At 42.6% G+C, this 16,373-nt stretch overlaps 1 protein-coding gene and 1 long non-coding RNA gene across 2 annotated transcripts in view; one reads left to right on the top strand and one right to left on the bottom strand.

Moving 5' to 3' along the window:
- The first annotated feature begins 348 nt into the window (after positions 1–348).
- Positions 349–16,373, top strand: part of LOC138363161 (uncharacterized) — a 73,382-nt gene continuing 57,357 nt past the window's right edge. The window contains exons 1-2 of the long non-coding RNA XR_011228031.1: positions 349–443; positions 1,022–1,365. This is a non-coding gene — a long non-coding RNA (uncharacterized lncRNA). The remainder of the gene's footprint in view (positions 444–1,021; positions 1,366–16,373) is intronic.
- On the bottom strand, positions 7,094–15,385 carry Reg-5 (Rhythmically expressed gene 5). Its single transcript, XM_045729348.2, has 4 exons — positions 15,056–15,385; positions 14,770–14,836; positions 8,893–9,081; positions 7,094–8,667 (listed from the first exon to the last, which is right to left on the bottom strand). Exons 1-4 carry the CDS (start codon positions 15,149–15,151, stop codon positions 8,291–8,293), a joined length of 729 nt encoding a protein of 242 aa, XP_045585304.1. The 5' UTR covers positions 15,152–15,385; the 3' UTR covers positions 7,094–8,290.

Raw genomic sequence — 16,373 nt, forward strand, 5'->3', positions numbered from 1 at the left:
ATCACTTCAGCAATGCAAAAACTTGTAAATGAATGGCTATAATAACAAATAATATTATTCAATAAATTTATAGAAACCTCACATAGTTGCAGACAACTGTACAAAAAATGAACTTCTAGCTTACAAACTTCAAAGTAAACTACAATTAATGCAGCACGAAAAAATGGCATTAATAATAATAATCACAATAATAATAATAATAATAATAATAATAATAATAATAATAATAATAATAATAATAATAATAATTAGTAATAATTATATGATACAATATTATAATATAAAGATGCAAACCATGGATGGTAACGCCTCAGAAGGGATATAAATAACCATTCCAACCAAATGTTACCACACGTGGAGAGTAATTATCATACATTAGCATGACGTGTCATGTGTAAACATTGGTGGGGTCCGAGGCCTGCCGGAGCGTCCTCCTGACGCTGGTAATCCCTCCTTTTGTGTTATCATTCGTCATACCGGGAAGGGCTAAGGCTCCTTGATGGAATGATATTGTGATCCGTAATTGAATGGGTTGATTCGTCTATCATCATGTGATCCACCGAAATTTTGGGACTTAAAATAATAGCCTAGCGTGAATTTAAAACTGTCACTAGCATTCTATAAGTCTAGAATATTTGGAATGGTGTATTTCAAATTGTACAGAAGGGTTACAACAAAGCCTGCTTTCTGATTGTCAGTACCGTATATATCATTAGATAAGGCTGGGTTGGGTTGGGTTACGTTAGGTTGGGTAAGGTTAGGTAGGTTTAAAATATTTTGGAGAGCCGTCTTGTGTACGATGTGACTCGTATCCGCTTGTAATGATAATGCCTCGACCTTGAGCCTGTGTAATGTCCATATTTGTTGTAGGTAGCAAATGTTTTTGTTTCTTATCTGTGATTTTAACCTAAACAATTTATTTTATCAAAGATTAAATTCTTACAAAGTGACTTTGAGATACGAATATTGTAAGAGACCATTGCCTTGTCCATTTTCTGTAACATTTGTCTGTTAATTACAGTTATGTAAACGACGTCAACAAAGCCGTTCCCAGCAACACTACCGTGTTCCTTTCGTTGTCGCCCCTAAATCAACTCAACAACACACCGTGTTCCTTTCCTCTCCTTGATCTCTCCTTGGTGTGTGTTAGCACCGTGCATCTTGATCAGTAAATAACCAGGGGAGAATTAATGTAAATCTTGCCTGGTTCAACCTTGACGGCGAGCAGACGTCTTGATACCTGCTCCGCCTGGGGGTCGCTGGAAATCGCATCGCGATGTTTGCCATTGGGTGTCAGTACTACCATCAAGCAACCCTCTTCAACAGTCCAGGATAATACGACACACTTATCGTCTAAGTTCACAGGTAAGTTAACCGATTTTTTCAATTTCCGGTTGGCTCTTAGAGCGAGGCGGCGGTGTCTGGCGCCGGCTTGCCGAGAGTTGGCGGGTCTTAGGGGGGGGGAGGGAGGGTCAGCTGTGAGCTCTTGGGCGGGGTTAGTGTCTGGCTCTTTCTCTGCCGGAGGTCACTAGAAGACGCTGCTGCATTTTTTACCCCAACAAATCTTAAGAAAAGTGGAGGAAGCATTCGCGATTCTGCCGTTAGACTTTGATTTTTGTTTGGCAACCCGGAGTTCACAGGAAGCCTAACGTCTATATTCTTTAGGATTACTGGGTGTCGATATATAGTGTTCAAGTTGGGTCTGTACAGGGTGGACGTCTGGGCTTGCCTCTGCAGGGGGGGGAAGGACGCCAGGGCCGGCCAAGCGCCTCCTGAACAGTGTGATTATCTGCCCAGAGGACAGTTGTTCTCCACCGACAAGCGACGTAATGCCACAACAACATACCGTGTCTACGGTATGTTGTTGCGTCTACGTATCCTTCTGTTAATTAAGATAGTACTTTTTGTAACTGTGTGGACCATCGTACATATATTGCTGTATTTAGAGAATTAGCTAGTAGCATTTGGTACTATTCACTTTATAGGCTCCAGACAAAATAAAGATAAAACCAAACTTATATATTCCTAGGCCTAGTATACCACAGATAAGGCCCTCATATAGCGTGTGTTAGGCTTAGGATGGTTAAGTTAGGTTATATGAGGAACATAAATATAAAACCTTTTCCAATTTGTTCAAATTCAGTACTACCAAATTATACTTTCTAATTGTCCATTACGTCACTATATGTGCGATGGTTCACGTCGTTACTGTAAGTACTACCTAACCAGGAGTTTGGGTTAGACACGAGGCCTTTCGTTTGACTCCAGACCCGGGAACTCTTAGACATGTCCAACACCAGTGCAGTCGTGGTACCTTGAATCGACAACAGTTATGTAAACCATAAGAATTCCTGTCGTTATTACATTACATTGTGAGAAAAATAAATATGACGGAAATGGAAAATATTGCTAGGAAGAAAATAATTTTATCGTTAGACAAAAAAATAAACATAGTATTTCTCTTCGTCGATGTCCTTACCCATTCGTACACTCCGGCGACGCAGTCCGTCCTCTCACATACTGTACTACGTTTTGAAATGAAAATCACAGACAAAATAAAGGGGTATTATAAGTTATAGTTGCTCACAAATATTAAAGTTTTTTCTATGCGTATTCGATAGGTTAGGCTCAAACGTTTTAGTAAAATTTTTTGCCCGTTGTGGCCACTCTGAGAGGACGGGCAGGCTACATAATCTTCCCGGCTTGGCGCCTTCATTTGGTAATCACTTACTCGTCCAATCCTTTCCCTATCCTCTATCTATCCTCAGTCTCGTGTTCTAACCCATGTGCTCACTCATCTCTGGCATCCACTCTGTATCAGCCTCTCCATTCTTTCTTCCATGATGATAATTACGTATTCTCAATCGTTGCTCATCCATCAACTCCGTCTGCGTTCAGTCAACCTAAACTTTTCTTCCTCTCAAGAGCCTCGCTTCAGAATCGGATGGTCAAGTTGTCACTTGTGTGTTCTCATCTAGCTGTGCTTGCAGGGGTTGAGCTTTATCCTTTGGACCCCGTTTTAGCCTTCAATCTATTGGTTCCCGAGCTCTTTGGGCTATTTTATCTATCCTCACACATATGTGTTTGAAGGCTGCCTCCACTTTCTTGTTCATTCCATCTATTTAACGTGACACTAAAATTGTTCTAAATATTTTATATAAATCAACCGATTTCGTTCGGTACTATCTACGCCAATTTGTCGTTGTTTGGCCTATCAATTAATTTGTGAATTATATATTTGGTAGTAATAACTCCCCTTATTTTCTCTATCTTTCAGAGACGTGAAGCTTTATTGCTTTAGTCTTTCCTCGTAACTCATAATTTAGCTCTGTAATTAATATGTGGCATACCTCTGGATTTTGTTCAACTTTGTTTTATATTTGACTCCGGTCTGGCACCACATATTTCAAAATTACTGTAACACATGAGGACTATAGGATCCTGAACAAATATTCCTTCAGATTTCTGAAGGCAGTGCTTATGCTATTGATATTTGTATATGAAGCTGGTACTCACCTAGTTGTACTCACCTAGTTGTGCCTGCGGGGGTTGAGCTCTGGCTCTTTGGTCCCGCCTCTCAACTGTCAATCAACTGGTGTACAGGTTCCTGAGCCTACTGGGCTCTATGGCCATATCACCTCTGGGCTGGTGATATGCTTGGCGTGATAGTCCCCGGCTCTTTACCTTTGTTTAACTCCAAAAGAGTTTCCCACCGCTGTTTGTACTTCCGATTTCCGCTTTATGTGTGTGTTTGTGTAATTAAATAAGAAACAGGATGAAAAACGGATTAATTAAGTGACAGACAAAAAAATAGAGAGGGAGAGAGAGAGAGGGCGAGCGATTTCACACTATATTTGGATATATATATCCAAATCCACAGAGAAATGGGAAAGGGATATGAACGTTTCGGCTGGTTAGAGCCGTTGTCAACACCAGACTGACTGAGAGAAACAGAGTGAGGGTGGAGGCCAACAACTGCGACCTGACCACCCATCTCCAGGGAAAGATTTACCCAGAAGCAGGCATAGATTAGCTAAGAAGAGTCAGAAGGAACAAGCGGTCAGATAATAAGTATGCAAGATTAAACCAAAAACCCATTGACCAAACACATAATATTTGATTATAATATTGTATTGAGACATTGTAACCCTCCCTATAAGAGTTTTTAATTAAACTGTTGTGCAATATTGCAACTTAAAAATGTGTGTACAAACTTGACCCATCTTTAAGTTACAATATTACACATAAAGGAAAGCGGGACGCCACGAGCGTAGCTCTCATCCTGTAGCTACTCTTAGGTAATTACACTTATGTAATTACACATACTTAGGTAGTTATCAGTAATCTTTTGATATCATGAGTGCTTCAACAAGAGGCTCACAACAGTCTCTATACAAGGCACTTTACATCTATGGTGAGTCACACAGTTGCTGGTCTTGCTCCACACCCACCCAACTGGGCGGCAGCTTTACAGTCATGTGCAGGCTGCACCTACAGTAAGCAAATTTTGTATACTTTGCTAAGATTCCTGGCAGTACATCATTATGAATGAGTAATTACACATAAGTACTTACACATTTATCAAACTCCATTGAGACAGTTATCACTGAATTCTACGATTTTTTCTCATTTATATATATATATATATATATATATATATATATATATATATATAATATATATAACTGAAAACTCACACCCCAGAAGTGACTCGAACCCATACTCCCAGAAGCAACGCAACTGGTATGTACAAGACGCCTTAATCCACTTGACCATCACGACCGGACAAAATGAGGTGATAGCCGAGGCTATTTGAACCACCCCACCGCCGGCACTCGGATAGTAATCTTGGGCATAGTATTTTACCAAATCACCTCATTCTTTGGGGCACACGTGAGGAACACAAATGCGAACAAGCCTGAATGGTCCCCAGGACAATATGCAACTGAAAACTCACACCCCAGAAGTGACTCGAACCCATACTCCCAGAAGCAACGCAACTGGTATGTACAAGACGCCTTAATCCACTTGACCATCACGACCGGACAAAATGAGGTGATAGCCGAGGCTATTTGAACCACCCCACCGCCGGCACTCGGATAGTAATCTTGGGCATAGCATTTTACCAAATCACCTCATTCTTTGGGGCACACGTGAGGAACACAAATGCGAACAAGCCTGAATGGTCCCCAGGACAATATGCAACTGAAAACTCACACCCCAGAAGTGACTCGAACCCATACTCCCAGAAGCAACGCAACTGGTATGTACAAGACGCCTTAATCCACTTGACCATCACGACCGGACAAAATGAGGTGATAGCCGACGCTATTTGAACCACCCCACCGCCGGCACTCGGATACTAATCTTGGGCATAGCATTTTACCAAATCACCTCATTCTTTGGGGCACACGTGAGGAACACAAATGCGAACAAGCCTGAATGGTCCCCAGGACAATATGCAGCTGAAAACTCACACCCCAGAAGTGACTCGAACCCATACTCCCAGAAGCAACGCAACTGGTATGTACAAGACGCCTTAATCCACTTGACCATCACGACCGGACAAAATGAGGTGATAGCCGAGGCTATTTGAACCACCCCACCGCCGGCACTCGGATGCCGGCGAGTGGGGTGGTTCCCCACTCGCCGGCATATATATATATATATATATATATATATATATATATATATATATATATATATATATATATATATATATATATTCTTACATTCTTGTACAGCCACTAGCACCCATAGCACTTCGGGCAGGTCCTTAATCCTAATGTTCCCCGGAACACGACCCGCCAAATCGTTTAACAACCAGGTACCCATTCACTGCTGGGTGAACAGAGGCTACAGTTGAGGATTGGTACCCAGTAAATCCTCCTCGGCCAAGATACGAACCCAGGCCAAAGCGCTAGTAAAACGCCAGGCTAGTGTGTGACCACTTGCGCCACGGGGACTGCTGTAACTGCATTCAATTACATAATACCGTAAAATATGTGAAATAGTTCTGCTGACAGTTTACATTTAGTCAAGTCTACATTAGCAGGTGGTGTAAACTCCCAGAGATACTTGTAGCCGAGCCTAAGCCTAGCACTAGTAACGTTTAGTAGTATGCTGACCTTACTGGATGGTTCAGACATGTGCGGTTCTTCCTGCATAATAGAAGGTTGGTAGCTGGAGACAGAGGCCTTGGTTCTGGTACTTCGTCCAGCCCGTCCTCCTGTTTTGGTAGTACTTGTAGTAACCATGAGGACCATAGTGTATATATTCCCATGTACAACCAAATTTGAAAAGTAGAAATCGGCACTATTGAGTTGGACAAACCGGAAAATAATTTTTTACTTTGTGTTGTTTTGACAAACTAAACTAACCTAACCATCCTAGGCCTAATACACGATATATGAGGCCTAATATAGTAGATATAGGTGCTATACTAGGCCTGGGAATATTTGTTTTTTTTAGCTTCACATTTTTAAAGAATTCCTTACTAGTTAGTATACAACTATCTAAGAGCTAAGTACGTACAAATTCGTGACTATTGACGACCGTCACAATAGATACTATCTCAACAGTAGGATGGGTTGCTTTGAGTCACAGCATAGCCAATAAAGGTGACAGTGTAGTGGGTAAAGATACTCAAAGACACAGTGTAACAGGTAAAGATACTTAGTCACAGTGTACATGACAAAAATAATTAGACTCACGGCGTAGCGGGCTAAAGGCACTTAGAGAGGCAGTATTGCGGGCTAAAGACACTTAGGGACGCAGTATAGCGGGCTAAAAACACTTGAAGATGCAGTATAGCGGGCTAAAGACACTTAGGGACGCAGTATAGCGGGCTAAAGACACTTGAAGATGCAGTATAGCGGGCTAAAGACACTTGAAGATGCAGTATAGCGGGCTAAAGACACTTGAAGATGGAGTATAGCGGGCTAAAGCCACTTGAATATGCAGTATAGTGGGCTAAAGACACTTGAAGATGGGCTAAAGACACTTGAAGAAGCAGTATAGCGGGCTACAGACACTTGGAGACGCAGTATAGCGGGCTAAAAACACTTGAAGACAGTATTGTGGATAAAGAAACTTGTTGGTTTACAACCATAACAAAATCGTTTATTTTACAATATTTATACAAACATTATTCCAGATGATTATAATACAGAATGAAGAATGCAATATAATGAAAATCGCAACAATAACAATATGGAGCATGTTGGAGAGAGTCGACCCGAAGCAGAGTGTAGCTACTTTCTGCTGTAGGTAAACATGACCTTAACGTCTGTAGGATGTTAACATCATCTTCATACTTGGACGAAGGTGCGAAGCTTTGTTTCTCTTGTGTATAGAAGATTTTGAGTAGCAGAGCTCAGAGTCCACGGATCTGTAGTGGGCCCCACTATAGCTTCTTCGTTATGTTGAGACTTTAATACATTATTTTTTTAGTCTGAAAATGGTTTGGGAGTCATATGTCTCTCGTGTCTTGATGAGTGTATAGAATAAATGTTCTTGGTACCACTGACAAGAACAGTCGGTGGCCATGGATCATGAATGTAATAGCGGCAAAAGAATACAATTACTGTAGTTGTCATTGATGATAAATAATAGTGAATGATGAAGAGTAACAGCTTGTGGTTGATAAATGAATGTTATTATGGTAATGAATCTTGATTCGTTCAGCATTACAAAATAACGCTGATAACAGATTGGGAGGAAAGTGTTAGGCGCTGAAGGCCAGGTTCTTGTGGAATGCATCCGATGTCGCAACTCATTGTGCAAAGTGTAGTGCAGCTGGTGGGCTTGAGACCTCCCAAAGTTTCCAGCTTCAGGAGCTACTGTAGCCTCATGCATTGAATACATTTTCTGGTCAGATAAAATCAGAAACAAACACCGAATGCCGCCCCTCGCAGCGCGATCCTCCTCTCATGATAGCCTTCAAAGGTCGACTGGAAGCAGGTTTCCATCTACCCTTTGGCACACAGCTCTGACGTTGTTGACTAGATATACACCAGATATAAATAAAGTATTTACATTTGTATATACAATGGCAGACTCGCCACTTAAATAACAATAAAGCATTACTGTCTACAAAGCCTCTTATAATTGGAACACAGGTTTTTCTTTAGGAAGCGTCCTCGACTGCAAGTCTTAAAGCATTGGCACAGTGGTCAGAGGTCCGCAGCATTCAGAAAGCTGCTGGTGGTCGATGCACATACCTCTGGCTACCTCTAACTGTACAGCAGCGGAGGAGGGAGAAGGTACTAGGTAGAAATTCCATAACTCTTCACTTGGTGAAGACCTGCGAGAGCAGTTCCTTCATCTCCTCCTCCGGGAAGACGTTACGTCTGAAGCGTGCAAGCCTCGGAGCAGAGGGACCAGGCAACAAGCGGTGGACAAAGGAAGTCGAAGTGCGGCTCTCAGTCATCATAGGCTCGAAGTCAGCACTAGGTTTGATGCCGGAGGGTCCTGAAGTCTGGCCAGCCACCTCAGTGGGGGGAGCCACCCGTACGGCGTATGGATGGCTGCTGGTGGCATGGGCGTTAGCAAATTTAACAGGGGCAGGGACGCGGACAGCATAAGGATGAGGGTCGTTGGCAGTCTTGTGGCTTCCAAAAACGGAAGGGTAAGGCCCGTCCTGAACCTCGTTCATCTGATCGTAATCTGTAACAAAGAAAATGGTATCAGTGATCGTAACTTAGTGTGGAAACTGGCTATCCTTGACCATTTTAAATATTCTTATTATTGGAGCTCAAAAATAATACTTTACACAGATCTTTTTGTCAATTTAAATGCTTATAATAACTACCATGCATAAATCAAATGGGTATATAAAAACATAAAAATAAACCCCCAGCTTGGTAAACAAAACAAGGCTAAAGAACACACCTTCATTACTAGTGGAGATATCCTCAGTGTAAAAAGTCTTGTAGGACGGGAGCTTAAAGTCGCCCTTCATGACCTTCTCCCAGATGATACCCTTGGAGTTGCTCTGGTAGGGGTCCATCAGGTCGAGGGAGTTGTCTTCCTCGTTGACCAGGTTGGACATACCATAGAGCGTCAACACTTTGCGACAGTCTGAAACAACAGAGAGAAGACCGGGTGAGTCTCACGCTGGGACCAGTGTTCACTGCTTGTGTTAGAAGAGATGGACTGTGAGACCAAGAATGTCCCAGGAGGAAAATAGGTCGTAATAGTAAGAATGCTAGAAGAGAAAGCCTGCGATAGTAAGAATATCACAGGAAAACAATGTACTGTAGTGATGAGAATGTAACAGGGACACGTTAATACTATGTTTGAGAATTAGATAGAATTGAGTGCAAGAATTCATTTGGAATAAATTTTAGAGTTGAAGAAAATACAATCTAAAACAAGAGAGCATATAATAATCCCTTTACACTTCTTCTCAGAGCTGTATGAAATTTCCTTACTGGAGAAACCATCATCTCATTACAATACTATATGTGTAGTTATACATATATAAAGGGTATACAGAATGTCTTAGTATACATATTTTTACGAGACAGAATAGTACTTATTTTTTCTGGTCCCTCTTTGTCTCCCAAAACTCGTTAATCTCACTGGTGCAGGACGCCAAGGCAGGAATTTAGTGACTATGGAAGTTGCTGTTTAATATGGATAACAAAGACTCCAAGACGTAAATTTAGGCAGAAGAAAAAGAAAAGTTTAGCTGGTAAGAATGATGGTCTGACTTGTGTGGATGGTGAGTCAAGTAGACCAGACAACATTCTCAGGTGGTCTTCCCTGTGGGTGCATGTTGGTGGATGGGTCAACACTACTCCAGCATGTTTGGCTCACTCGGTAATTGGAGCTTTAAGATCGTTTATGAAACATGATCTAAACTCCTTTGAACGTCTTTGATGCCCTGGAAGCAACACTGAAAGACATTCAGAACGCACAATTGGGCATCAGGGTATTAGCTACTTTTTATCTCTATCTCTTCTTGTCGTTTTTAATAGCCATTGAAATCTAAATTCCTCTTTAAATTCAAGTGGTATAAACTTGCTTGGGAGAAATCGCCTTTGTGCACTCTTAACGCTAGACTGTGCACAAGTAAATTGATCACGCAACAATGTGAAACACGCTGAAACTCATCGACAGCCTTCGTTCAGGGAAATGACAAGCGATTGTCGCTCAGAAAAAAAATCGAAATATTTCAGAATAGAAAAAAGACTGAAGAGAAAGAAACAAAATAATTACTAAAGGAATACATATGTGTGATGTGAACATAAAGAAGTTCATTACAGACTGAGAGTCTGTACATCAAAGTGCAGGAAGGTCTTTAAGACGGTCGGGCGCCACAGGAAGAAGACTCGAGACAGACTGGGGCAAGGTCTTTGCGAGCGAACCTTTCAGGGAGTAAAAAAAAAGGGATACGAAGGCACATGAAACTCAGATGAGCGAAATGTTGTGAAGAGGTGAGATCACTAGACCTGTCGGGAATACCCACTGTCTCCACCACTATCTTCACCACACCTTTCACCCACAGCTATCACCACCATCTTCACTCCTACCACAACTACCACCACAACTATCATCTCTACCGTCTCCCACTCCACCATTTCCGGCCCTCCAGCTCTGGCTCGGAAGGGACCGAGATGGCAAGAATCCCCGAAATTTCCTAGACGACAGGAGGATGGGGTTTTCCGGCGCCTCAGCTGGAGGGCGAGGGAGGGATAGGAGCGGCTAGTTGAAGGGGGTTTGATTATCAGCCGAGGGATCTCGTGACGTCCTTGGAGGGATTCTAACCTCTAATTTAAAAACAATCCACTACTAAATGTTTATGAATTGCTTTACTTTACATAAACGAAATCAGTCAAATCTGGCGATATGTTCCCATTTCAACTCTTTGAGCTGGTAAGTTTTAAAAGCTTGGTCAAATCAAGTTTTTAAAGCCACTTGTATGGCAGAGTTTGCCTTGTGCTACGTGAAATAGATGCTTTATATGAGGTGGTGGGGGGGTGTGGTGTTGTGGTGGTGGGGGTGTTGTGGTGGTGGGGTGTTGTGGTGGGGTGGTGGGGTGTTGTGGTGGTGTGGTGGGGTGTTGTGGTGGTGGGGTGTTGTGGTGGGGTGGTGGGGTGTTGTGATGGGGTGGTGGGGTGTTGTGGTTGTGGTGTAGTGGGGTGTTGTGGTGGTGGGGTGGGGTGTTGTGGTTGTGGTGTGGTGGGGTGTTGTGGTGGTGTGGTGGTGGGGTGTTGTGGTGGGGTGGTGGGGTGTTGTGGTGGTGTGGTGGGGTGTTGTGGTGGTGGGGTGTTGTGGTGGGGTGGTGGGGTGTTGTGATGGGGTGGTGGGGTGTTGTGGTTGTGGTGTGGTGGGGTGTTGTGGTGGTGGGGTGGGGTGTTGTGGTTGTGGTGTGGTGGGGTGTTTTGGTGGTGTGGTGGGGTGTTGTGGTTGTGGTGTGGGGGTGATGTGGTAGGGGCCAGTGGTAGTGGAAGTTGTTGTGGTGTGGTGGGAGTTGTGGTGTGGTGGGAGTTGTGGTGTGGTGGGGTGGGGCTGTGTGGTGTTGTGGTTGTGGTGTGGTTGGGGCTGTGGTGTGGTAGGGTGTTGTGGTTGGGGGTGTAGTGTGGTAGTGGGATGTTGTGAAAAGGTGTTGTGGGTAAGCTATTGAGACTTGTGGTAGTGAAGTGGTGAGGGGAGGTGTGAGGGTGAAGCAGTGGAGTGATGGGGCAGTGGTGGGGGGGAATTGGTTGTGGTAGAGGGGGGGTGGGGTGGGGGGGTTGTGGAAGATTACGGGCGTCTGGCAGAGTTGAAGGGGTGGGAGGGGGGAAGGGTACGGGGTATAAGTTGACCAAGTTCAGTCTGGGAATTCCGAAGCTCGAGAGGGGATATGGGGAAAATTTGCCTCGGTGTGTGTGTGTGTGTGTGTGTGTGTGTGTGTGTGTGTGTGTGTGTGTGTGTGTGTGTGTGTGTGTGTGTGTGTGTGTGTGTGTATTCACCTAGTTGTGCTTGCGGGGATTGAGCTCTGCTCTTTCGGCCCACCTCTCAGCTGTCAATCAGTCAACTGTTACTAACTACTAACTAATTTTTTTCCCACACACTCAGGAAGCTATACACCGGTTGATTGACAGTTGAGAGGTGGGACCAAAGACCCGAAGCTCAATTAGGTGAGTACAACCATATCCTCAGTACACAGCCCACAACAGGTAGCAACTTATTGCTAGATGAACAGCGGTATTAGGTGAAAGAGGCTTACTATTTGATCCCGCCGCGGCCAGGAATCGACCCCGGGTCCATGGACTGCGAATCCTGTACGGTGTCTCTCTGTATGTGTGTCTCAGGCCAAATAGCAAAGTCCCTATAGACAAGAAATCTGGGACCAACGGACTTTGCAACAATATTATGACGTAGTAACTTGCAAAACAAAATTGTTGAAGAACATAAGTATAATTTGAAAAAATATACTATCCTGCAAGTTAGAATTTAAGAGCAGACTAATAATACCTTAAGCAGTCTGCTCTCTGAATCTCATCGTGGGAAAAATTATAGATTTTCCTTTATATATATTGCGTTTCAACAATTACCTTTTTAGTTTAGAGTACAAATTGCAGTGTAGCTTGAAAACTGTGTGATAATTATAACCAAGCAGAAGTGCCCTCATTAATCGTAGCCACAATGTGTGACGCATTGAACGTCTTTTTAAGGGTAGAACAAATAGAACTTCCTGTTGAAGTATACAATGGGAGGAAGAGAGTGCGCAATCTGCCCTCCCTGACATGACCTTCCAATGATCCCGGACTTGAAATCTAGCGCAACCTGGCAATCCACCCCATCGCTCCCAGTGTGTAACCGACTTCTTCCTCCCACAAATGACGCAGTATTAATATTCTGATAATATTGATTTATTTATTTATGTATTTATTTACAAGAAGGTACAATGGCTTTGTGAGATTACATATTATTGGTATTTTGACATTCTTGTAAAGCCTAGCGCACAGTGTTTCGGCAGTGCTAAGCAACTCGGGCACCAGGAAAGTAATTTACATATAATAAAATGGTTTAAATCCCTTAGAAAATAGCCTCGTGAGCCATTTGAGCCGATTCATTTAATTAGAATTTCTAGTTGATTATTAGTTTCAATTTCTTGTGGATTATTATTTAAAATTTCTAGTTAATTACTTTCTATATTAGAAAGTAATTCACAGTATTATGTTAAAATGTTATTTGAAATAATATATTAGTGGGCAGAATTTCCATTCATTTAAGACTTTTAAATGGTTAAACTTTTAGATAGAACGAACACTGTTTTATCACAGAGAAATCAAGAATATTTCAAACGAGATGAACACTGTATTCTAATGTCTGAATATATGAGAATATGACCGATTCTCATTTGTTCTTTTATTGTATGATAATATCAAATTGTTGCAGCATTCTCGAGAACATCGCGATATCTTGTTATATCATCTTTTAATATCTTTATTATCGCGATATATAATTCTCTTATCCAGGGATCACTTAAAAAGTTGATATATTCTCCAGTGAAACTTAATTACAATGTTGTAATTTCCTACAGATCTTCCGGTGTTCAGAGATGGTTTTCCGAGGGAACATCCGGTTCATGACGTATTTAGGAGAAATTCTCTTGTCCGATGAGAAAGCTTACGTGAGTCTGTTTCTGTCCGTGGGGGGTTTACCTCCATGGGGGGGGGGGTAATGTGGATCAACCTCCCCCCCCCCTCCCCCCATATTAGAAAGTCCTGCACTAATGTCGGTGGTGAGTGACTCCGTTAGAAAGTTACTCGAGGTAGCTTTGATTAATTGGTTTAGTCTCGGTTGGAGGCACTCAGATGTCAGCAAGACGAGTGATTTATATCAAATAAAATTGTTTAAATGCCTTAGAAAATAGCCTCGTGAGCCATTTGAGCCGATTCATTTAATTAAAAGTTTAAGTGGATTATTAATTACAATTTCTGGTGGATTATTAATTACAATTTCTAGTTGACTACTTTCTATATTAGAAAGTAATTCACAGTAGTATCATAAAATTTTATTTGACTAATATCTTAATGGGCAGAATACCTATTCATTTAAGACTTTTAAATGATTAAACTTTTTATTAGACAGAACAAATACTTTTTAATCACAGTGAAATCAAGAATATTTCAAACGAGGTGAATACTATATTGAATTCTTAAGCATCATTCCAGTGTTATATCAACTCACAAAAACACAGGAAACCCAAGCAAGTGTGTGTAAAAAGTCTCCAACGTGGTCATACAAGCAAACATATTTAGACCTTAGATAGTGGGATAAATTCGTAAGTGGGTAACTGAGAAGATAAATGGGTAGTAGGTTATGGTTTCCATCGGAGATAAAAAAAAAACTATTTAGCTTATCAAGGTCGCCCTAGCCAGTGACTAGGCTATGTGAGTGGTCGCCCAAACCAGTTACTAGCCAGACCCAACGGTGTTTGACCTAGTGAAGCGCACATCATCCACTGGGCAAGGCTTTATAAGAGTACAATGAGTGGAAGCAATTATTTGCCAGCCACGCGTTCTTAAAAACAAAACGAGAAACAGCCTAGCACTACAGTAATAAAACATTGTGCTTGACAGCTCTGTGGGTAAACCTGATCTTACTTATATCTACGTATTTAAGTGTTGTAGGTGAAGGATACATAGTGTGAAACGTACACAGTATGAAGGATACAGTGTGAACGATACATAGTGAAGGGTACACAGTATGAAGGCTACTGTTATTGTTGGGGGATACATAGCGTGAAGAATACATAGTGTGAAGACTCACCAGGTATGTTGGAATCCTTGCAGTACTGGTCTACTAGGTGGATGAACACGTACATCAAGCGACCCATCTGTAAACAAAACAGAAAACACGTTAGCGACCTGTTACTAGTCAATGACACGAGTCTCCTGCTATCTCTCTCCTCAATCAAACTCTTGAGACACACTTGAGACAAGTCTCTCGTGTCAAATTCTCTGACTTCTGCAAAACTCAGTACTTATATATAAAATTATTGTATTTTTTCCCCAGAATGTCAGACACCCACAAACAAATAGATCTAGACAAGTACCTTTTCCTGGCGAGTCAGAAGCTCCCAAATAGGGATGGCAGAGGACGAGGCCATAGTGCCAAGTGCCAACACGACGAGAGCTCTGAGTGCCAGCATCTTGGAGCAAGTATAAGTATGTTTGATTTGCGAAGCTTTGGGTCTGGAGATATTCGAGGTTGTCCTTAAGCAACAATTTTGCTTTGGGTCACTTGGCCGTCAGGAGCAGAACTTGAAGAGGACGAGAGGATGCACAGTCCACAAACTTCCGTGAATGCGTCTGATAATATTCCGACAGGCGAAATAGATCAAGGAGGCACAACCTACCCCGGCGAGAGCTAGCAAGAAACTGTTACTGGTCCGGTGGCGTAGAAGCCTTATATGGCCTCACACGGGCCCTGTGGGCTGCCACATCTTCAATGGCCTTGCTAATGTCATCTGCCTTTTTAAAAGCCTATACCAGAACTGCACCTGTCACTGACTTTTATCTATTATATTAAAATATGTAACATCAAATTCAACCTAAAAATTATGAAAATTTTGAATTAAATATAATGGTTGTGGAAAATTTGGCAGCGAGACGGGGACTCCAACGGGGGCTGAGGTAGTGGAGGGAGAGAGTAAAGGAGTGAGGGGGGAGAACATAGCTGCCATTCCACAACACCCAAACAAACCCCCGCCCTGGCCAGGCCTGTCCGCGTGTCGCCTCGCTGGCGCCCACCTGAGAAAGTGACTCACCGCCGGGTAGAAAGGCCCCTCAACCCCAGACCCGGAGCCATCATTCCTCGGGGACGGTAACCCCCTAAGTCAGCCAGGTGAACACCCTGACAGAGAGAGAATTTAGCTCACTCAGCAAGGTGCTTCAGCCTACTGAGTGCAGCAGAGCCTCAAGCATGGTAGCTTGGACCCTAGATGTGTTATTACCATCCCCCTTGACGGTGCATTGTGCAGTAGCCAATCTCCCTTAATTAACCTAAGGTAATTTCACGAAAAGATCGAGAATCTGTAGGTCAGCAGTAGCAAATTTGGGACAGATTATGATATCTTGATGTAAACGAGAGTGGACAAAGTAATAGCAGAGTAGTAATTACCCCCCATGCCAGCAGGTCTAAAGGCCCTAATTACTAGACATCAGTAATATAATTTTAATTTTGGCGAATCTAAACGAGATGCTTTTTATTAAGTTTACACCTTGAATGGTCATGATTGGCAGATTAGTTGCCTGTAACTACCTGCCACAGGAAACCCTCCTTGATGGTGGTGGTGACATCACTGTTGCAGCTCCGGTAGAACCTTACCATCGTCGTGCCTACCTTAAGTCTGTCATCCTCTCCTGCTGTGG

The sequence above is a fragment of the Procambarus clarkii genome, chromosome 10 (genome assembly GCF_040958095.1).
Source record: "Procambarus clarkii isolate CNS0578487 chromosome 10, FALCON_Pclarkii_2.0, whole genome shotgun sequence".
NCBI classification, from domain to species: Eukaryota; Metazoa; Arthropoda; class Malacostraca; order Decapoda; family Cambaridae; genus Procambarus; species Procambarus clarkii.